The 24,450-nt window shown below is 42.7% G+C and overlaps 1 protein-coding gene and 1 long non-coding RNA gene across 4 annotated transcripts in view; one reads left to right on the plus strand and one right to left on the minus strand.

Moving 5' to 3' along the window:
* LOC137521535 (uncharacterized) overlaps positions 1–24,450 on the minus strand; it is a 70,524-nt gene that overhangs the window by 16,036 nt on the left and 30,038 nt on the right. The gene's annotated exons all lie outside the window — the stretch shown is intronic.
* LOC137521533 (apolipoprotein A-I-like) overlaps positions 1–24,450 on the plus strand; it is a 40,361-nt gene that overhangs the window by 14,369 nt on the left and 1,542 nt on the right. For 2 of the 3 annotated variants that reach the window (XM_068240913.1, XM_068240916.1), the window contains exons 2-3: positions 12,540–12,604; positions 18,155–18,308. In XM_068240913.1, coding sequence (XP_068097014.1) covers positions 12,562–12,604; positions 18,155–18,308 — 197 coding nt within the window. In that variant the 5' untranslated portion in view covers positions 12,540–12,561. Of the gene's footprint in view, positions 1–10,705; positions 10,729–12,539; positions 12,605–18,154; positions 18,309–24,450 lie in introns of those variants that run through there. The other variant, XM_068240914.1, reaches the window with a different exon arrangement.

Genomic DNA, 24,450 nt, shown 5'->3' on the forward strand with positions numbered 1-24,450 from the left:
AACTCACCCTGCTGGTCTTCCGACTCCGTGTCCCAGTCCCTGTCTCTCGTTTTGGCTTGTTCCCACTCCTGCGATTGCTGTGAATGTTGCGAGCTCCGGGATGTCTCCTCATGCTGTTTGTGCCCCCGGCGGCCATCTTGGGCGTAGGCGAGCGGCCTCCCCGCTTGCCGCGTTTCTCCTCCGCCGGCCGCAGGTAGTGATCCATCGGCCTGTTTATGTTGCCGTGTTTCCTCCGTGAGCCTCCCAGTGTGGCAGGTGAGCACTTTAGGGGCACTTTATCTGGTGCTTCGTCGCTTCTCTGGGTCTCGCTCTCGGAGCTCCGCTCTTAGCGTCCGCTCATCCAGGCGCCGGAACCGGAAGTCTTTAAATTCACTTTTTCTACTAGGAGATCAATTTTTCATTTTCTGTTTAAATCAACTTTTCAGCATTCTGCATTTGGAAAACTGGGTGAAAAGATGCTGTCCAAATTATTCTGAATATTTCTGTGCTTTCTGGTGGCTTGAAATGCATTTCTTGATAAGGTACCAAGAAAATGTATAGAAGAAAACCAGTAAATTAAATAAGGGCCAGACTGTTAAGTGACTACTTATTGAAATAAAAAAACCTTAGCTCCAATCCCACCTATATATGTCTAACTGGTAAACATTCATTCACTGGTAAAGTTTGACTAAAGATTAACTTTTATTCCTTAATATTCAAGCTCCCAGGTCTCCTCTTCACCTGCTGAAGGTCCACAAATTTCAACAGCAGCCCCCAATAGACAACTGACAAGTGAGCAAATTAGTACTATGAATCAGTGGTAAAAGAAACGAGGTCCAGTTTATTTGTAGTGATTTCTTTGCATGCAGTCTTCTGAAAAGCTATTATATGCATACGAGTGAAAAAAGTTAATGCACCAGAGCTGTAATGTGCAGGAAACAGTACAGTATGATATCTCTCAAATCTGTGATTGACGTGTGTGCAGCTTTGGGGGTTTGCATGGAGTGTCAATATAGCAGAAGGGTGTACATACAAAAAAGCCATCCATCTAGCAGAAAAAGACCATCAAGACAAATGTGAAGTGAATAATAATATACAGTGGTTTGCAAAAGTATTCGGCCCCCTTGAAGTTTTCCACATTTTGTCATATTACTGCCACAAACATGAATCAATTTTATTGGAATTCCATGTGAAAGACCAACACAAAGTGGTGTACACGTGAGAAGTGGAATGAAAATCCTACATGATTCCAAACATTTTTTAAAAATAAATAACTGCAAAGTGGGGTGAGTGTAATTATTCAGCCCCCTTTGGTCTGAGTGCAGTCAGTTGCCCATAGACATTGCCTGATGAGTGCTAATGACTAAATAGAGTGCATCTGTGTGTAATCTAATGTCAGTACAAATACAGCTGCTCTGTGAGGGCCTCAGAGGTTGTCGAAGGCCTAGTGCACACCGGAGCGTTTCCGCTGCGGTTTGCGATCTGCTTGCGGGTGCGGATCCGCTAGGGTAATGTATTTCAATGGGCTGGTGCACACCAGAGCGGGAGGCGTTTTGCAGAAACGCATACTCCCGGGCTGCTGCAGATTTTGGATTGCGTATGCGTTTCTGCCTCAATGTTAAGTATAGGAAAACCGCAAACCGCTCTGAAAAACGGCACTTCAGAGCGGTTTGCCAGGCGTTTTTGTTACAGTAGCTGTTCAGTAACAGCTTTACTGTAACAATACATGAAATCTACTATACCAAAACCGCTACACAAAACCGCAAAACGCTAGCTGAAACGCTGCAGAAAAATAAGAAAAAGCGTTTCAAAATCTGCTAGCATTTTGCGGATCTGCTAGCGGTTTTTGGTGTGCACTAGGCCTAAGAGAATATTGGGAGCAACAACACCATGAAGTCCAAAGAACACACCAGACAGGGATAAAGTTATTGACAAATTTAATGCAGGCGTAGGCTACAAAAAGATTTCCAAAGCCTTGAACATCCCACAGAGCACTGTTCAAGTGATCATTCAGAAATGGAAGGAGTATGGCACAACTGTAAACCTACCATGACAAGGCCGTCCACCTAAACTCACAGGCTGAACAAGGAGAGCGCTGATCAGAAATGCAGTTAAAAGGCCCATGGTGACTCTGGACGAGCTGCAGAGATCTACAGCTCAAGTGGGGGAATCTTTCCATAGGACAACTATTAGTCATGCACTGCACAAAGTTGGCCTTTATGGAAGAGTGGCAAGAAGAAAGCCATTGTTAACAGAAAAGCAAGAGAAGTCCCATTTGCAGTTTGCCACAAGCCATGTGGGGGACACAGCGAACATGTGGAAGAAGGTGCTCTGGTCAGATGAGACCAAACTGGAACTTTTTGGCCAAAATGCAAAATGCTATGTGTGGCAGAGACACTAACACTGCACATCCCTCTGAACACACCATCCCCACTGTCAAATGTGGTGGCAGCATCATGCTCTGGGGGTGCTTCTCTTCGGCAGGGACAGGGAAGCTGGTCAGAGTTGATGGGAAGATGGATGGAGCCAAATACAGGGCAATCTTGAAAGAATACCTCTTGGAGTCTGCAAAAGACTTGAGACTGGGGCAGAGGTTCACCTTCCAGCAGGACAACGACCCTAAACATAAAGCCAGGGCAAAAATGGAATGGTTTAAAACAAAACATATCCATGTGTTAGAATGGCTCAGTCAAAGTACAGCTCTAAATCCAATCGAGAATCTGTGGCAAGGTCTGAAAACTGCTGTTCACAAACGCTGTCCATCTAAGTCTAAGTCCATCTAGAACAAAAGTTAATAGACATCAAGCTGCAGATTGACAAAACCAGTCAGGATCTGAGGAGGTTCGACTCCCTGAACCTCTATGATGAACTTAATTGTAAACTCAAGAACAACATTAGTAAACTTGAAACTATCATCATGGAGACCAAACGAGTTAAATTCCTCAGAGACACCAACGATTACAACCGCAATGTAGTTTATGAATGGAGGAGATGGGAGTCTTTCTATAGGTCTCCCAAGTCCATCTTGAAAAAGTTCACTCCTAAGATAAATGTGAGCTTTAGTTCCCTAGACACCTCAGGCTCTCAATCAGACACCTCTGAGGCCCCTGATTCTAATCGTAGGAACTTACAATCCATTTTTCCCAATACTACCCGTCAATCAGGGGACCCTCCTCCTCTTCAAACGTCAGGGGTTCCCATCTCCCAGCCATCTTACTACAGGACACACAGAGGAAACCAAACAGAACCAAGAAACGAAAACAACAAAAAAGAAACGTGTTAGACGAGCAGGGCGCAAACACAGCAAGTCGAGGCACCAGATAGTTTCCAGTAGTGAGCCCTCCACACACAATGTAGTCAACCTTTCCAGTTACACCCTTTCTCCTGATCAGGTCAAACTGCTATCCAGGGGCTTATCATTTGCCTCTTCTAACCATTTCGATCTGTTTCGTACAATTTTGGATCTCAATAAATTTGTAAGAAATCTAGTAGTGAAAAAACATTTTTTTGAAGATCCTTCCGAGACGATCGAACCCTGTTTGCCAATGTCCAGGCCACGGACTGAGATTGAGGATGTTCCCTCCTTCTGTGACGTTAGGAATATTTTAGCTTTACAGGCGTTAGATGACAGTGACACTGTCGGAGTTGACATCAAACAGGTTATACCTATTAGGGTCTCTAACCCCTCATTCTATCCAGTTAATGCTAGGTCTCCTGAGCTTGATACTTTTCAGGATCTCATAGAGAAGGAACTCACCGGTTTGTCGAGGTCGTCCAGGGCACCGTCTGACCTCTCGTCCTCTGAGCGGCAAGCTCTGATTTCTTTACAAAATAATACTGACATTGTCATCCGCTCTGCGGACAAGGGTGGTGCGGTCGTTGTCCTGGATGCTGTAGACTACCGGTCGGAGGCCTTGAGGCAATTGGGGGATGCGGATGTGTATCGGCCCCTACTCCGAAATCCTACCATGGATTTCCTTAGTGATCTTCGGGGGCTTTTGGAATTGGGACAGAATATGGGCGTCATTACTAAAAGTATGTCAGAATTCTTATGCCCATCTCATCCTATTGTCCCTGTTTTTCATCACCTCCCGAAGATACACAAGCCGGGCGCTCCCCCCCGGGGCCGACCTATTGTGGCGGGTATCGGCTCCGTGGGCGAGCGCCTCGGCGAGTGGGTCGATTCACATCTGCAGCCCCTAGTTCTGAGGTTACCAGGCTATTTACAGGATACTCGACATGTTTTGTCCAGTTTTGCAGACTTTGTGTGGGAGGAACATTTTCATTGGGTAACGTTGGATGTTGCCTCTTTATATTCCTCAATCCCACACAGACTCGCGTTAAAGGCTTTGGACTTTCACCTTGATAAGTACTCTACTTTTGACGCTCCCCTGCGATCTTACCTCTTGAGGGCCGTAGAGTACCTCCTCACACATAATTATTTTATGTTCGATTCGGGGTTCTACCTCCAGAGATGCGGAGCTTCTATGGGGGCGAAATTTTCCCCCTCTCTAGCCAACCTATTTATGGGATGGTGGGAGGAGCTCCGCATCTTTGGGGATGAGAACCCCTTTGCCCCCCATATCATTTGGTATGGCAGGTTTATAGATGATTTGCTTTTGGTGTGGGGGGGTCCTCCCGGCCTTCTGGATGACTTCTTGGCTTATGTCAATAGCAATGATCTCAATCTCACATTCATCATGAGCCACCATAACACACACATTGACTACTTGGACCTAACCCTGACTGGGGATCCCTCACTCCATCTAGTTTCCACCAAAACATACCGCAAGCCCACAGCAGGTAACTCCATACTTCTTGCCAGTTCTTGCCACCCAAGACACACTATCAATGCTATTCCCACAGGGGAATTCACTCGGGCAGCTCGCAACTGCTCCAGCCCTGAACAATTGGAGCAGGAGTGTCTTTTGGTAGAAGACAGATTAAAACAAAGAGGTTACACAAAAAAACAGTTAACTAGGGGACGAATTAGAGGTACCAGAAAACCACCAAGTGAACTCTTACATACTAGAGACCGGGATGGGGGCCGAGACGACAGGGTGACATTTGTTACGGAGTACAGCCTCGAGTATAATAAAATCACGCATATTGTGAGCAAATATCTCCCGGTGCTGCACTCCGATCCTAAACTTAAACTTATTTTAAAGAAGGGATGCCGCTTCTCTGCCAAAAGGGCACGCACCCTTGGGTCTATTCTTTCCCCCAGCTCCTTTCAGTCCCCCCTCCCGACTCGTCCGCCTACCTGGCTGGCAACGGTGGGATCTTATCCCTGCGGGTTCACAACCTGCCACTATTGTCACTGCCACAAAAAGGGATCTTCCATCGTTTCTTTTGCCACTGGTACCAATTTCCCCATTAAACAATATGTGAATTGTGATACTAAGTACGTTATTTATGTTATTTCCTGCACTATATGCCACCTACAATATGTGGGGTGCACCACCCGCAACTTGAGAGCCCGCATTGCCGAACATTATTGCGGTACAAATTGGAACACCTTCGAAAAGTCGGTGGTTTCAAAGCACTTTCAAAATGTACACAAAGGCGATCTTTCCTCCTTTGTTTTTCAGGGGGTTGAACGGGTGGTGAGTCCCAAGAGAGGTGGTGACATCTATAAGTTGCTTTTGAGGCGAGAGGCATATTGGATCCATAAGATGGACACTCGCATTCCAAAGGGTCTCAATACACGTTGGGATCTGAGTTTAGTCTATGATCACTAATTTTGCCATTTCCCTCCATCTCGCCCTCTCCTGGGACCCAGGTGCTCTTTCCCCTCCTCTATTTGGAAACCCTTTTTGTGGGCAATTTGAGGCACATTGTTTTTTCCAGAGATGATTTTTTATCCAGATAACCTTTTAATCTGTTTCATAATCTCAGATATTTTGAATATTTTCTTATGTATCTATGTACTATGTATACTTGTATATGTCTCCTTTAAGGTGAAGGCTGGTTGGGGTATGGGGTGGAGTCTGTTCTTCTCCCACCTACATAAAGCCTTCCCCTTGCAGGTTCACTTTTAACTATGACTAAGGGCAGATTGTAAGCCCGACACGCGTCAGTTGAACCTTGTGGTTTTATTGCTATGTCATGTGGAATCTTTTGAATAAAGAACAACAGCATTTTTTCTACCAGCACCTGGTCTGCGGATCCTTCTGTGCATATTTGAGAATTGGCTTGGCTTTCCTGGTCCTGCACCTGCTGGTCTGATTTGAGGGGGTAGAGCGTTTTGAACTTTCCCACTAATCTGACTGAGCTGGAGCTGTTTTGCAAAGAAGAATGGGCACGGATTTCAGTCTGCAAAGCTGGTAGAGACATACCCTAAAAGACTGGCAGCTGTAATTGCAGCAAAAGGTGGTTCTACGAAGCATTACCTCAGGGGGCCGAATAATTACGCACGCCCCACTTTGCAGTCTTTTTTTTTTTTAATGTTTGAAATCCTGTATGATATTCGTTCCACTTCTCACATGTACACCACTTTGTATTGGTCTTTCATGTGGAATTCCAATAAAATTGATTCCTGTTTGTGGTGGTAATATGACAAAATGTGGAAAACTTCAAGGGGACCGAATACTTTTACAAACCACTGCATATTTATTAGGGACATGTCCCACGAAAAAATAAGTAAAAACTATTAAAAACACACACAGCGTGGTAGATCTCCGAAGAAGCAGGTTAGCTGCGGAACGCGTGAGTTTCACACGGCAGTGGTGGTGAGGGTCCTGGGCGCACCTGAACCTGTTGGTAAGCTGCTTTTTCAATTTTCATCTTTTTTCCTTGCAGGTTGGTGTTTTTTCATCCGTTTATTTTCAGTTTGTGATCCAGATTGTTCTCTTGCTGGATCCACTGTACCATTATTCCACATTGTGTGTTTGGCCCCATTTTACATGCACTGTGAGTGACAGATTAGTGTGTGACCTGTATTGCATTTGCACTGGGTCTATTGTGCCATTATCCACATTGTGTTTCTATTATACCTTACCTGCCAATTTGTTTGTGTTACATTTATTATCAAACTTTTTGGCAGCTGCCTACAGGTGCAGGTAGGTGTGTTTGTGATACTTTTGTATTTGGTTGCTGTGACCATTATCATATGGTTTCACACAATTGTGATTATTGACACTCTCTACCACGCTGTGTGTGTTTTTAATTGTTTTTACTTATTTTTTCGTGGGACACGTCCCAATAAATATATATTATTATTCACTTGGCATTTGTCTAGATGGTCATTTTCTGCTAGATGGATGGCTTTTTTGTATGTACATGTTTGCTCCTCATCCATGGCTTCTTTATTATGCTCCATACATTCAATTTGAATATAGCAGAAGGGCCCTCAGCTGAAGCAGGCTGTTTGGCGCTATAGCACTAGTGCTATATTAAGCGCCCCATGCAAGAGTAATTTGGGGTTCCGGCGACCGCCAAACTCGGAATTACTCCTCCAACTCCTTGCAACAACTCGGAGGGGGAATAGTATTTTACGCCGCCGGCGATTTGAGCCGCAGTAGGCTGAGCCAGCATTTGACTCGCTCTGCGCTCAGGTCACTGGCGCTATATATATATATATATATATATATATATACGTAGGCCCCACAGCAGTGCTGGTGCGTGTACAGATTGTAATCATGTGGCTGCCAGGAGAAATTAAAGGGAAGGTCCAAGCAAAATAAAAAAATTAGTTTCTCTTACCTGGGGCTTCTACCAGCCCATGCAGCCATCCTGTGCCCTCGTAGTCACTCACTGCTGCTCCAGTCCCCCACTGGCAGCTTGCCGACCTCGGAGGTCGGTGGGCCGCATTGCATACATTTTTACGCATTCCTGCTAGTGCAGGAACAGTGACACATACATTTTTACGCGTTAGTTGTGCAACGCGTAAAAATTTACGCATTGCACCACTAACACGTAAAAATGTATATGTCACTGTTCCTGCACTAGCGGGAATGCGTAAAAATGTGCGCAATGCGGCCCGCCGACCTCCGAGGTCGGCAAGCTGCCAGCGGGGGACTGGAGCAGCAGTGAGTGACTACAAGGGCACAGGATGGCTGCATTGGGCCGGTAGAAGCCCCAGGTAAGAGAAACTCATTTTTTATTTTGCTTGGACCTTCCCTTTAACAAAATTATGCACTACTGCTCAGGGGACGCTTTGGGGTGTACGTGTAAAAAGGGTGCTGTGAAAATTTGGGTGCTGGAGATGGCCACTAGTAGAATATCAGTAAAAGTACCAGTATTCTACTATTTAGGCAGTGGTTATTCTGGTTTTACTATTGCTAAACCTAACCCTATTCTCACACAAAGGAGGGGACACCGAGAGCCCAATATAGTGTAGTAAGTACTGGTATTTAAATGGATAATGAACAGTAAGCAAAGTAATACTCACAGGGAGTTAGGGAGATCAGAACTATCCCCACTCAGGATTAAGAAGTCGCTCTCCATAGATCAGAATAAAGGGGTAGTATCACCCTTCAACCAAGGGTGGACTCAAATATTGTGTAAAGAAAATAGAGGCGCCAGAAGAATAAAAATAGCTAAAATGGTTAAAAATGCTGAGGAGGCTGCAGAGGACTTACCTCCTTGAAGCAGACGCAAATACTGTCAATTTAAGATCCAAAGGTTCTTATTGACATACTCCACGAGAAGTTTCACAGGTGTTGACCCTGCTTCATCAGGCAATAATATGAGGCATATATAATAGTAGCAGGTCTAGGGAATACCAAGCGCCTCTCACACAAGCCCTCACTCTACCGATACCTAACACTATCCAACACTCCAACCCCCCCCCCCCTCCCCCACAGCCTATGCCAAAGCCTAGCCAACCCCCCCCCCCCCCCCATTTAAAAATAAACATAACCATATTCTGATATGAGCCCTCCCTCTAGTGTTGCCTAACCCTAACGACCCCCCTCATAGCTGGCATCATTTTAAAGTATATTCAGGATAATGCACTCTTCATCCATTTGTGGTTATTAATAGTATTTTTTATATTATAAATATGTGACGTGTCACAGAGATCTGAGCATTTGCCGTGATGTCACAATGTCAAAAAGGTTGGGAACCACTGTCCTAGGAGGTAACTCAAGAGAAAAGGTGAATTGTGCGTGCGTGTGTGTGTGTGTGTGTATATATATATATATATATATATATATATATATATATATATATATATATATATATATATATATATATATATATATATTTATATTTATATATATTTATATATATATATATATATATATATATTTATATTTATATATATATATATATATTTATATATATATATATATATATATATTTATATATATATATATATATATATATTTATATTTATATATATATATATATATATATATATATATATATATATTTATATATATATATATATATATTTATATTTATATATATATATATATATATTTATATTTATATATATATATATATATATATATTTATATATTTATATATATATATATGTGTGCGTGTGTGTGTGTATATGTGTGTGCGTGTGTGTGTATATATGTGTATGTGTGTGTGCGTGTGTGTGTATATATGTGTATGTGTGTGTGTGTGTATATATGTGTATGTGTGTGTGCGAGTGTGTGTATATATATATGTGTGTGTGTGTGCGTGTGTGTGCGTGCGGGCGGGCGTGCGTGTATATATGTGTGTGTGTGCGTGCGCGAAGAGGATGAAGGGAGGCAAAAAAAATCAGGTTTTGCTCAGGGTGCTGTGAAACCTAAAGCCAGCCCTGCCCCCCTCGAAGCCTAACCACCCCCCACCAATGTACACATCACCTTTGCCACTAAATATGCCCTTGCTGATGCTATTTATTGGGTGCTGCCCACAATCCCGGTATTGTTATCGGGATGCCAGCGGTGCCTAATTACCCCCGGGTGCTGCTACAGCCACAATTAACATTGCGATCTATGGGGCGCACATTTTATCATAGCGCCGCAGGTGTCCAAATGACCTGCTTTGCGATTTGGAGGCTAATCTGGCTTATTAAGGGCCCGTTTCCACTATTGCGGAAACCGGGCCGAATCCGCAGAGTTTCCCCGCAGGCAAATTGCACGGGGAAACTCTGCCATAGAAAGTAATAGCGCCGCCAGCCGAATCACTCGCGCTAGCGTTTCGGCTGGCATTTCGATCCGAAGTTGTGCGGGAGGCTGCGAATTAATTCCATAGCTGTGCATGGCACGGCTGATGGGATTCGTCTGCGTACCCGCAGACCCGGGAGGGCTGTCTCGCAGGCGCGTGCAGCACAAGTGGAAATGGGCCCTAATACATACACTTATCCTTCAATCTGGGATGCCATTGCAGAAACTACAGAAAACTGCAACCCACCTAACACAATAAGCAATAACCAGATGGTTAGTGTGAAAGTAAAGATCTGGAATTGAGGTGGTGATAGTCTGTTCTTTTTCCCCAATGATAACAATATTAATTGCGCACACACACTTATCTAGAAGTAACATGTGTTATCAAATGTACAACAAGACACCTGCCTCTATCTGATGATAATATATATGTGACTGGTGTGTCTAGGGTTGGGAATGAGACAGCAGATCCGTGTGTTTGCCTGGCTCATCATCTTGAACTTTACTCCTCAAGTTCCACATGTTAAAATGCAGACAAAGCTTATCTTAGCTGATAAAGCCAGAGCTGTACGTGTGTGCAGCTGTATAAAAATCATGCCTTTGCCCATAGATCCCATTAGCAGCTAACCAGCAGAGAGAGAAGGTAAGAGCTCCTATGGTCATACAGTGTTTCATGCAGGACCTCCTGGATGTTGCTTTATCCTTTGTAAGCTTTATGGGTGGAGCGTCTTGTGTTATAATGGGCAATACCTCCCTATTATTCTTACAAGGTTGGCTGCTTGCCATTATATTATCTGTGCTACCCAAGTTGTGCATGTGTGTGTTTGTGTATTACTATTTCATACTACAGGAGGTCCCCTACTTACAAACAGCTTCCATTCTAGGATATTGTTTGAAAGTTAAATCCTGTGTTAAACATAGTAAAATGTGGATAAATGATTTACTTTTGGACAACTCTGGATTTGGACATATAGTATAAATTATGCTTTATCTGTTGTTTTCAGTGTGGTTTTAAAGTGTTTGCATTACTTACTGGGGCGTAGCAACAGCCATAGCAACTTTTGTGGGGCCCTAGAACATAAGGGGCCCAAGTGGTAATTGGTGTGTTAGCTATTAGTTTTCCTGTGTTTCTCCATCCTCTGACTTTAGCTTTGTGCCCATAAACTGTTTGCAGTGTACATTGCATAGGAGTGTACATTGCTCAGTCAACTCATATCCATAGGGTAGCGGCAGGTGGCATTACTCAAGAGTACCTCCATCTGAGGCCCCATATAAATTATGCTATGGAGCCCCATAATCTCTAGCTATGCCTCTGACTACTTACAATAGTCTAGACAATACTGTAACATTTTACAATAAAAATATGTAATAAAAAAACAGTATTGTATATTTTGTACATGAAGACAACTTTGTATCTCTGAAATCTAGTAAACTGGGATATTTGTAAGTAGGGTGCGATCTGTATTTTATGTTACTTGCATAGCATCATAGAGCAACATATGCCTCTAAATTATTATTATTATTATTAATCATAATAATAATAATAATAATAATAATGTGAAAACAGTGTTTGGGATAATCTGTGTAAATCATTATATTATGACAGGAAAACTACTCATATTGCTGTAAGTGAGTCTGTTGTGAAAGCATAACTTTAAAAAGAGGCACTTTCATCATATTTAAAATCAAAAACGACCGGCTCTCGACCAGGGTTTAAAGAGAGTCTGAAGCGAGAATAAATCTCGCTTCAGACCTCATAGATAGCATGGGCACATGTGCCCCTGCTAAAACGCCGCTATCCGGTGGCTTAACGGGTGTCCCTTCACCCCCAAATCCCCTCGTTTCAGCGGGGGAGCGCTTCCTGGTTGGGGCAGGGCTGTCAGCGCGTATCTCCGCCTCTCCCCCACCCCTCTGAGTCTTCCTTCACTGAGAGGGGCAGGGGAGAGGCGGCGATGCGCCGCTGATAGACGCGACTGGAGGCAGGGCTGCAGCCGCTAGCCCTGCCTCCAGGAGCGACCAAGTCTGCGACCAAGTGTCGCAGTGGGGGGTTTGGGGGTGAAGGGACCCCCTTTTAGCGGCGCTATAGCGGCGGTTTAGCAGGGGCACACGTGCCCCTGCTAACTATGAGCTCTAAAGCGAGATTTATTCTCGCTTCATAGTCTATTTAAAGGCTATAAAAGCTCAAATTTTTACTGTATCACAGTATAAATGCACTATGGGGCATTTATACAGTTATACAATAAAAATGTGAGACCTGGTCATTCTTGATTTCACCTACCTTCCCCTACACCTTCTGAGGCCCAGGGGCTGACTGACTGGTTGACTCCCTGGTGTCTTTGACTTATGCAGCGGTTGAGCAATTGGGCTTCGATTGGACTTTTATCATATCTGTCTGCTTTTTGTGTATGTGGATATATACATGTATTTAGATATTGTGTTTTGCTATAATTGCAGTGTGGAGAGCAGACTGCCAGCCATGAGAGGTTTATTTGTAGCCCTCGCTCTCCTGTTCCTTACAGGTAGGTGCATACATGGAACCCAACCATTATCTGTTACTCAAGAAAAGCATTTAGCACTTATGTATAAGCAGTTTCTCAGCCTTATATTCCGGCTTAAATAAAACAGGAATATTGTACACTGCCACCTTCATATTATTTAAAGGACAACTGTAGTGAGAAGAATATGGAGGCCGCCATATTTATTTCCTTTTAAACAATACCAGTTGCCTGGCAGCCCTGCTGATCTATTTCACTGCATAGTGTCTGAATCACACCAGAAACAAGCATGCAGATAATCTTTTCAGATCTGACAATGATGTCAGGAACACCTGATCTGCTGCATGCTTGTTCAGGATCCATGACGAAAGGTATTAGCGGCAGAGGATCAGCAGGACAGCCAGGCACCTGGTATTGCTTAAAAGTTTTATGTTTAAGTTGTTTTAAATATGGCAGTCTCCATAACCTTCTCGTTACATTTGTCATTTAAAAGAAAAGTGATTTGAATAAGGGCTTATGTCTGTTAATCCCTTAAAGTGGAGCGCCAGCCAAGACTTTGTATTCTCTTTTTCGGTAGTTTTAGAAACCGTGATGAAAAATTATAACCTCTATCTGCATTTTACTCTTGGGAATTCTTTCCCTAATTTCCCCAAATTTGCCTAGAGTTTCACTTTAAGGGGAAATAATCAGAATACATTTTAGTGATTCATATTTTGGTTTTCAAAGTAGTGGAATCACAGAACATGGCCTAGGGTGCAGGAAATGTATTTGATGTGCAAGTCTGCCAACTATGTTGTTTTTACACACAAAAAGGTAGTAGATAACTCCTAGGTGTCTGAATATTTGGAGGAGTGGTTAATTGGTGGAAATGTTTTCTTGGAAAAGACTCCATTTCGCAATAATTATTCCACGTGCTGCCAGAGGCGGGACAAGGTCCTCCAGCACCCAAGGCTGAGACACCAAAGTGCGCCCCTCCATCCCTGCCACCCCAGCCGTCACACACTGATTGCTATTAGACTAAGAGGTGCCACAGGGCCCACAACCTCCCCAACACCTCAATATCTAGTTATCTGGCATGCAGTCACTGTCATGTATCCCCTTTTCTTATTTCTTTCTGCTTAAAACACAATTAGTAATGATAGCTGAATGAATTCTGCGCCCCCTCCTACACTGCGCCCTGAGGCTGGAGCCTCTCCAGCCTATGCCTCGGCCCGGCCCTGCGTGCTGCTATTGTAGTGCCACAATTCTAGTATTCGCCTTACCTCATGTTACTTGACTGCACTACATGTCCATCTCTACAGGGAGGGGAATTGACGGATAGTGGGTGTTATTTATGGTATATTGTTGATGCTTTTGTGCCTGATTATCTGCACTTCATTACTTTGACTGAATACATTAATGGTTTGATTTTGCAGTCTTGGAATTCATTTATTTATTTTGCATATAACACTCTTGTAGAATAACTGCCCATTCATTTCTGTTTTATGGCCTATATGCAATGAACTTTTTCACCTGAGTTTTCTCCTAGGTGATATTTTCACATAAAGTACGGTAGTACCTTTTAAACCACCAGCAAGCAAGAACATATACTAAATAATTTTGATAGTACTATTTTTGAATTGCAACATGCTAAAAGGTTGAAAGTTGAAAAATGATCTCGTAGGAGAGAACCCGGGAGAAAAAGTTAATTGCATATGTTCCTATATGTTACATCTCCAGAATTTAACCATGAGAAAACAGTTTTCCTGTAGAAAATGTTAGTCCTGATTCAATAAACCTCTCTCCTGAATTTGCTAACATGATGGGCTTTGACACCTTAGCAATAAAAAACGTTTTAGCCCCCTTCAAATAAAAAAGTACTCAAAATATGTTGTCTTGAATTTAGTTGTGTTTGATATTACTTTTCTTCTTTTGCTAGAAGAAAAGGATTTTTTTATTTTTTTTACTGAAATTTGTGAAAACTGAGGAGAAAGGTTTAATGATTTAGGGTATCTCTTAAAAAAAAAAAAAAAAAAAAAAAAAACTTTAAAAAACCCAAAGCAAAAACAAGAAAAAATGTAATCTCAATTGATTGTGTAAAGATAAAATATAACAAAATGACCTTTTTTGAACAATAGACTTTTCCTGACTTTACAACCTGAGATGAAATGGTACACAAGACATAGTGGTGGTAGTGTAGAGGGAATGGTAGAAGGCAGTATATGGTAAAAATGGTTTACTATTACAATATAAGCCAACCCGCCTATAAGCCGAGGTACCCACTTTTCCCTCAGTAACCAAGACAAAGTTATTGACTCACGTATAAGCCCCCCCTCCCCAGTATAGCTTTTTCCACAGTAGCCATATGTGCCCCCAGTACAAGTCAGCCCCCCTCCCCATAGCCAGATGGGCCCCAAGGATGGTACAGCTGTGTCTCAAGATGTCACTAGATGGTGTCATAGATAGACATTGATTGCCACACAGAAAGAACACTTGGATCATTGCACCCCTGACACGCTGCTTGCATGCTACCGCTCCACAAGCCAGGGCACACAGATAGTCCAGAGCAGTGCACTCTGCACACCATGTTGCAGGGGATGAGGGGTACAGACACAGCAGGGAGGCAGCTGACAAGAGCAGGTTCACTAGTGCACAATCCTTATGGTCCTCTGCCAGTAACAAAACCTGCTCCACCATCCATTCTTCTCCACTGACTCGCATATAAGACGAAGGGGTAACTTTTCAGCACATTTTTTGTACTGAAAAATTAGGCTTATACGCGAGTATATACAGTACTTTGTGAGTGCGACTGAGTGATCTGTTATGGAAGCAAGTGCATTAGGACCGACTGTCTTATTACCATGTGGAGTCAGAAAGCATTTTTTTTTCTTCTCTGGGAAATTGATCAGGACCTTTCAAGGGGTTTTTCACCTTGCTTTAGAATAATCAGAATTTCTTGAGGGTGCAGGGCAGTTTTATTATAGATATTATGCATGTTGATGTCAATGGTCAACCCAACTCTGTAATGTATAGAACCCGTAGCATACAAAGGTGAGTAGATATAACACAGATCAAGACAGGAAGACAGAGCATTAAGTCACCAATAAATATGTGAAAAAGTTGGAGAGGCAGATGGAACAGTGTGCATTGTATAATATGTGAAGTGACTAAGGCCCCGTTCACACTGCATGCGTTTCCAGCCGCGTTTTGGAAACGCGTGCAGGTGGCTGACACGCACGACATCAGACAGTGCATAGAGTGCACTGTCTGATGTTCACACTGCATGCGTTCCGGACCTGTGCGGTCCGGAAACGCATGCTGCACGCTTTTTTTGCCAAAACGCGTGGCTGTCCCATTCACTTTTCAGTGATGGGATCAGCCACGCAACGCATACAAACGCGGATGACGTGCGTTCGTACGCATTGCGTTCTGCGTGCGTGCCCGTTCGCGTTTGTAATGTGAACGCGGCCTAAGGTTATATATACTAGAGAATATTATATATTGTGCTGAAGAGATAAACACAAAGAGCTGCAATTCTTAGAAGATGGACTGACAGCGGTAGATGCCTAAAGAGGAGGTCTATCATAGTAAAAATGTTTGGATGATTAAATATAACCTTGGTGGCAAAGAAAGGGATTGTTTGGAAACCTGAGAACATGTTTTGGAGCAAGTTAGATGGAGAGCAAACAGGCATTGCATAATTATTCAGAACTTTGTGAGGAGTAACTAGCTGCATCTTGCATTTGAAGGAATATTGACTAGTGCAAAGTCTGTCATGTAATGTGAGTAGAAATGAAGATAAGACTGCCAGGCAGCTGCAGTTACTTCTGCCAAACATGTCTTTTCTACCATCCTAATGTTTCTCATGTCTGCTCTTCTAAACTACAATACTCCCATGTTTACTAGTGAGTTCCAAAGTCTTTGTGGTGTAGCAGCAACGTGTTTAAGGCATTTGACGGTGAAACTCCAGGCAAAATTATTTATTTTAGTTTGAAATGGTGGAAAAACTGAGTCTCTATCCAATTTTTATTTCAATCTTGGCTCTGGTAGTAGGAGATTTCTCCTCACTTCCAGGAAAAGTAAGTGATATGAAGTTAGATTTCTTCACACTTCCTATCTCTATGACAAGGTCACCAGGAAAAGGTAGTGGCATGAAATATCTCCAAAACCTACACAGGTTGTCACAGTTTTTTTGTAGAAATGTAGGAATAATAAGGCTACTCTAAACAGTTTTATAGTTCTTTGTGTTTAAAATATTTCACTCACTTTGGGCATTAAAAGCACAAAAAGTGTAGTGTTTTAAGGTCCTTCCGGTGGTGTAGCAATAGGGGTTGCAGAGGTGGCGACTGCATCGGGGCCCTTGGGTCAGAGGGGCCCCAAGGGGCCCACCCTCCAGAACAATATTAACTCTCTATTGGCCCTGTACTGGTAATAATCACTTCTATAGATGCTTTAAACAGTAGTGATCATTAACAAACTGTTTCCCATCCCCTACTTGCACCTTTCTATGGAAATCTTTGGCTGGTTTTGGTGCGCCGTATCAATTGTTGTGTATAGAGTGCTTGCGGGGGCCCCATGTAAAACTTGCACCTGGGCCCATAGCTCCTTAGCTACGCCACTGGGTCCTTAGTCTCAAGCCAGGCTCACTGTCCTGTAGTTTTACCACTGTATTTTCGTATGGTCTTTATTTGTGTTGCTTTTTTAACTATGGTTGTTACCTCATTAATTGTGACACCCTTCACCTATACCTTTGTTTTTATGCAGAACAAGATACTCTCTTATACACAATGAGTTTTTTTGGTAGATTTATTGGCCGCTCGATTTTCTAGTCGTTTTTCTGATCGATTTCCATTACCTTCTATGAGAAAATCGATCAGAACAACGATCGAAATCAGATCGAACCTGTCGGAAATTATCTATTGAGCCATACATATCTGCCCAAAAAAACTCATAGGGCCATATGCAATTCACTTTTGCACTTGAGTTTTCACCTAAGAGATAATTTTTCAATCTAAAATAACTTTCCAGCACACTTCAAATAAAAAAAGTACCAAAAAGTAAATGAAAAATATACTATCAAAATTATTTTGAGTATTTTATTGCTTTCTGGTAGATTAAAAGTCATTTTATTGACAAGTGTACAAATATCACTTAAGCTGGCCACTAACAGTCCAATTTCTAGCGAAAAATCGTTCGAGCGATCAGAAATTCTGATCGGATGAAAAATCGTTCACTACACCATCAACTAACCAATCATTGCTTCCTATCTATCACGACCACCAAAAACATCCAAATTTTCGTTCGACGAAAATTCATTCGGGCGACATTTTTTTCACTCGTTCATAATTGATTGTGTCCACCAATGGTGATTATTCGCAACCAATCCGATCAGAATTTCTGATCGCTCGAACGATTTTTCGCTAGAAATTGGACCATTAGTGGCCAGCTTTAGGAGAAAACTCCGAAGAAGAAGTCAATGGACCATTGCATATGGGCCATGGTGTATTCCTAGCATTAAAGTGGTACTTGTAGCTTTGATGTATTCACAGAGTGGTTATGTTATCTGAATACACAACTATTTGTCTCTCCTTCTAGGAACACAAGCTCGTTTCCCCTGGCAGCATGAAGAACCCCAGACACCTCTTCACCATGCTCAGGAATTGATTGAGTCTGGCCTACATAAGATAAGGGAGATTGGTAAAGAGGTGGTGGAGCAGGCAGAGTCTTCAGATATTGCAAAAACTCTTGAGTAAGTAATTTAAAGTTTTTGTAAATGTCATTATCAAGGTCAGATTTATGTAAAATGGGGCCCTGGGAAATAATGAACAGAGCCTTCCCATGGAGCAGTATTAGGGTAGGCAACCAACAACCAGGGCCGCCATCAGAAATTTTGGGGCCCTCACACATCATCAGAACTGGGCCACCACTCCATGGGCCCTCCCACTGGTTGCTGTGCCCGCCCACTAGCCACCCCACCCCCGTGTTCGTGCGCAAAGTGCGTGATGCGGCAAAAAGTGGGCATGACCATGGCATGTTGAGGGTGGAGCCAAATACTAGCAAAATATAGGTTAACAAATGAGATAGGGACTTGTAGATCCGTTCTTATCCTTTATCCGTTTTCTTTTGTCCCGCTCTTTTTTCCTGTGCCTCTTTTGTCTGCCTCTGTTCCCCCTGTGCCTCTTTCATCCCCCTGTGTTACCTCTTGTCCCCTTCTGTCTCAGCTCGTCCCCCTGCCCTAGCCAGGTATACGTGCCCCCAGTATAGGTATCCAGGCATAGGTGCCCCCAGTATAAGTAGCCAGGTATACGTTCCCCCAGTTTAAGTAGCCAGTTATAGGTGGTGCCCCAGTATAGGTAGCCTGTAGCCAGATATAGGTGGTGCCCTAGTATAGAAAGTCCACTGTAGCGGGTTCACTCATCTGCCTCCCCCCTTTCAAGCGCTGATGTCACTCTTCTCTCAGTGCTGGAGTGCGGTGTGCTGGGTAGTGAGCCACAGGCCCGTAGCCAGCACATGCGGCCCTTCCAGCACTTAGGAGGGCCAGGGCCCCCAGAAGCCCTGGGCCCCTCACTGCAGTGTCAGTTGTTCCCCCCCCCCCCCCGATGGCTGCCCTGCCAACAACCAAGATATTGATGTCAAGATGTCCTTTGTCCTCCCTCCTCACTAATTCTGAAAGCACAAAGGAGCATAATTTCACATATCTTCTTCTATCCTACAACCTTCTCCTCTGTTCCCTGCACTCATATACTTATGTACGGCTGTAATGTGCCAGTGAGACGCCACTATGGGGAGCCATGTAGATAAAAGAATATGCTGAGGAAGGAATAAGGAGCACACTGGCCTGTTAGGTGTCATCCCTCTGATGATGACAACCAGTGCCCGCCACATCTCCACAATAATAGGAAGCCTACAAGCTCTGGGGCCCTGGGCAATTGCCCCTATGGAAGTGCCTGCAATGCTTAATATTGAAACAAAACACAATTTATGCTTTGAGAGAAATTGATACGTTAAAACTTAACTTTTAATATGTTCACTAAAAAAACAATATAGCCTGTACTGCCTATCAAATCGTCTACATAGGAGGACAACAATGCTAACATGCTTTATGGGTTGGAGAATGCATATTTACACACAAACACACAAACACACACAATATTTACACACAAACACCCTCCACTATTCCGACATGTTTCACCCACATAAAACTCTGGGGGCTTCCTCAGGAGACCTATACAAAGTGCAACTGTGCATAAAGTACATAAACCATCAAATTAAGATATATTCATATTACTTAACAAAGTAGCATAGCCTCACGGCTATATGTCCAAGCTAGGAGGGGAAAACACCCCAACAAGAGCAGGCCTACATGCTATATTGGTTTTTAAGCAACATATTAAAAGTTTTAACATATCAGTTTTTCTCAAAGCATAAATTGTGTTTGGTTTTGCTCTGCATCAGCATAGGTTTGTAATGCTTATTATAACAACTCCAAAGGAAGACTATCATACTGACACTCAAGGGATACAAAGTTATAAAGTCTGACTTTGATTTACCTTTGGTTTAGCTTCAGTTTGACATTTGTTTATGTCCTAGCTATACTAGTGAATGGGGTCAGGATGAGGTCGAACTGAAGACAAACTCATCTACTGGCACTAAAGCTCCAGTTATTCTGCAGCTGAACTACAGTCTGAAATGAAACCATTTTAATTGAAGTCTGAGGTCCATGTACAATTTTTGTTCAAGTATTATTAATGCATTGGCCACACTGCTGTCATGAATAACTGCTCCAAAGCATTTATACTTGTGATTTGACCAGAACTTGATCAATTATTTTACTACGGGCAAAGTAAATAATCCTTTACTTGGCATGTGACAGATATACAGTAATGTAAGCTATGAGCCACTGGATCATTCCATAAATTGTCACCCACAATGACCATTATGATTGTTACAGGCGACAGTAGCAGAGTGTCCAAAAAAGTGTCCTAAAGATCACTCTTTGGGCCAAGTACCCCAATGATCACTATAGGTGACAGTAACTGAGCATCTCTATGAGCCTTAAAGAGACTCTGTAGCGAACAAAAATTGCTATTTTTACCTCGGAGTTCGCTTAAGTAGTCTCAGTAGAGGTAAACCACCGCATCCCGAGCCAAAACGAGGACTTTATACCCCCCAAATCCCGGGGCAAAATCCCACGACTTTCTTGGTCGTGGATTTTGCTGCCCGAAGAGGCAGAGCTTTGAGCTGTAGCTCTGCCTCTACTGACGTCAATCACCGTGCAGATCTCTGGCTCTCCCCGCCCATGTCTGTGAAGGAAGACTGAGAGGGGCAGGGAGAGGTGGAGATCCGTGGCGATTGACATCGGTAGAGGCAGAGCTACAGCAGAAAGCTCTGCCTCTTTTAGAAAGCGCTGGCCGGATTGTCCCCCAGGGATTTGGGGGTCTAAAGCCCTCATTTTGGATGCAGTGGTTTACCTCTACTGAGAGTACTGAAGCACACTACGAGGTGAAAATTGCAATTTTTGTTCGCATCAGTCTCTCTTTAAGAGCAACCTTTGAGCCAAGCACTGAAATTATCTAATTACACTCTCTCCAGTGCAGCTACTGTACTAGATTTATATTGCTCATCTCAGTACAAATCTATGGAGCCTCACTCTCATGTCGTCTCTGCCCCAAATTCCTGTGCTCCACCCAGCTAAGTTTTGAACAGAACAGTCATTTTCATTCAATGTGGGATTTAATATTTTTGATACATTTGTTAGATTCTATTTTACACGGGTCATCTGGAAAGTAAAGACAGTTTCGATTTAGTCAGTTAAGGAAATCTTTTATTTATTTTAAACCCATTGGCTCTTATTCAATTTATGTTTTGTTTTCTCCTAGGAGATAATTTATTATTTCCTGTTTAAAATATCTTTTCAGCACTCTGCAAATGAAAAAGTATAAAGTATTTTCTTACTTGTTGGTGACTTAAAAGGCGTACGTTAAAAAGGGGCGCTGGGAAAAAAGGGCGCGGGGTTTTAAACGATAAACATGGATAACGTTTAAAAATATAATGTACTATATTTCGTTTAAAAAATAATGTTTTATAAAGTTATAAATCATTAAATAATGTGCATGAAATTGGCAATTGTGAAAACGTTAATCTTCCGTTTAAAAAGTGAAACGTATAATAACGTTTAAAAAAAAATTGTAAGTAACCCTCCCTGTACTAACCCCTAGACCCCCGTGTTGGTGCCTAAACCTAAGACCCCCCTGGTGGTGCCTAAACCTAAGACTCCCCTGATGGTGCCTAAACCTAAGACTCCCTGGTGGTGCCTAAACCTAAGACCCCCCTGGTGGTGCCTAAACCTAAGACTCCCCTGATGGTGCCTAAACCTAAGACTCCCCTGATGGTGCCTAAACCTAAGACTCCCCTGATGGTGCCTAAACCTAAGACCCCCCTGTTGGTGCCTAAACCTAAGACCCCCCTGGTGGTGCCTAAACCTAAGACCCCCCTGGTGGTGCCTAAACCTAAGACCCCCCTGGTGGTGCCTAAACCTAAGACCCCCCTGTTGGTGCCTAAACCTAAGACCCCCCTGTTGGTGCCTAAACCTAAGACCCCCCTGTTGGTGCCTAAACCTAAGACCCCCCTGGTGGTGCCTAAACCTAAGACCCCCCTGTGATAAGCATTAATAACGTGTGAAAAAAATATTGTGCTGTTTTTCGTTTAAAAATGTTTTAAAAAAGATTGTACTGTTTTTCGTTTAAAAATAATGTTTTAAAAATTATAAATCATAAAATAATGTGTAATCATGAGAAGCAGTTATAAAACAGTAAAAGTCTCCGGGCGCCGCTTATAAAACGTTATTTTTCTCCGGCGCCCTTTTTTCCTGTCGGGCGCCCATTAAACGATATTTATTATGGGAGTGAATGACGGCGCCCGATTTGTCCACTTGCCGAATTTACTGTTACCGACTTAAAAGGCATTTTATTGACATATCACCTAGGAAAAAACATAATAACTGAATTAGATAAGTGCCACTGGGCCAGATGCAATAAACTTCAGTAAAGTTGCCGTGCACAGGGAGAGCACAGCAATCTTACTATTACTGGCGTGGGGGAGCACTGGTGATTAATACGTTAGCGCCCCATGCATAACCCGGAAATACATGTGTCACCAATGAGTTGACAGCCGGTGTTTCCCCTGCGCTAATAATGGTATAATTGCCATGCGCTCACTGCACCCGACAACTTTACTAGAATTTACTGCATCAGGCCCAGTGTATCTTCTGATTAATTATCCCCTTAATCACTTCCTTTGTTTAATCAAAAAAGTAAACAGGGAATAACTGTCTGAATTAGGTTTGTAAAATATATAACTGAGTACATAAAAATGGTCTTTTCTGTCCATATGTCCCTTGTATTTATTTTTTTTTTTTCATAAAACGTTTATTGAATGAAAAAGGTCATACATTGTGTTCAGACAAAACGATACTTGTTACATACAAAGTCACTTTGGGTTCAAAAGCGCCATAAATAGTCACTCAGTACTCATGAATTTTATGCTGATTAATCTTTTTTACCTGTATATATTCATTTATGCACTCATTGTTGTTTTGTCATTTCTCAGAGCAGCTGGAGGTAATTTTCTCTCCCTACTCCTGGAAAGGACAAACCTGATCCTATTGATCAGCTGGCTCAAGGGAGCCTCAATAGGTTAAGAATTATAACTGAAAAATTACCGTGCATCTTGGAATTCACTAATCAGTTAGTACATGCATTTGGACATTTGCTTTTCCATCATGAAATGACTTAGATCTGTTTAATTGGTCTAAGTGGACATTTAACCGATAATAGCCTTAGCATTGAACTAAAAAAACCTAATAACAATAAAGGAAAAAGAAATCTTAAGTATTGATCCATATTGATTCTATGAATTAGTTGAATTAGTTCCCTATCCAGGACTCTGGGATGTAAAAGTCATATTTTCCCCCCATTGATCTGTCTTTGATTTTTTGTTCCATAAGCAGGTTTCTTTTGACTGTATGTTTTAACTGTTCTATGGAGATTTGGTTTGCTGTTTTCCAATTTGCGGATATAAGTGTGAGCGCTGTCAGTATAACATGGGTTATGTGAGGTCTGATTTGTTTTGGGAGCTTCTCTAATCCCACTAGTAGTAATGCTAATTGTGGTGAGATTGTCAGTTTTAGCTTAAAGGCGTTGTTTATCAAGGCCTCGACCTGTTTCCAGAAGGTAAGTATCACTGGACAATCCCAAAACATGTGTACTAGTGTACCTTGTGCGGATGCACAATGCCAACATAAGGGAGAAACTTCATTTGAGAATGATGCTAACCTTCTTGGGGTATAATACCAACGAAATAGGAGTTTTCGAGTCTGTTCCCAGTGGGAGTTACATTTGGAGATCTTTAAGGTTGTGTTAGTAGCTGGTCCCTTGTATTTATTGAGTTTAACATCTAATCTATTAACCAAAAATGTACAGTATAATATATGCTTTGCTCAACCGGATTTCAAACACCGCGCGCGGTTCCACCACTCTCGCCAATTGCGTTTCCTAGCCGCAGATCACTCGCCCTGCCGTCTCTATGACAGCAGAGCTCTGTGAGCCGGACAGGAGCCATTTTCATTGGCTTCTGGCCCTCTCATCACTGTAAGCCAATCCCATTGGCTTGCATTTATTGACCGGGTCAGGAGCCAATGAAAGCGGCTCCTGACCGGCGCACAGCGCTCTTCAGTCATAGAGACGACAGAGAGAGGGACCTGCGGTGATGAGCGAGCGGTGTGACCGATGGGAGTGGCGGATTATTGCGGTGATTCGTTGATAAGCGACGTTTTACAGTACCAGCAGTCTCTGCTCCTTAAAAAGACTCTGGCGTCTCTTTTTTTTACCTGT

The sequence above is a fragment of the Hyperolius riggenbachi genome, chromosome 6, assembly GCF_040937935.1.
Source record: "Hyperolius riggenbachi isolate aHypRig1 chromosome 6, aHypRig1.pri, whole genome shotgun sequence".
Classification (NCBI taxonomy): domain Eukaryota; kingdom Metazoa; phylum Chordata; class Amphibia; order Anura; family Hyperoliidae; genus Hyperolius; species Hyperolius riggenbachi.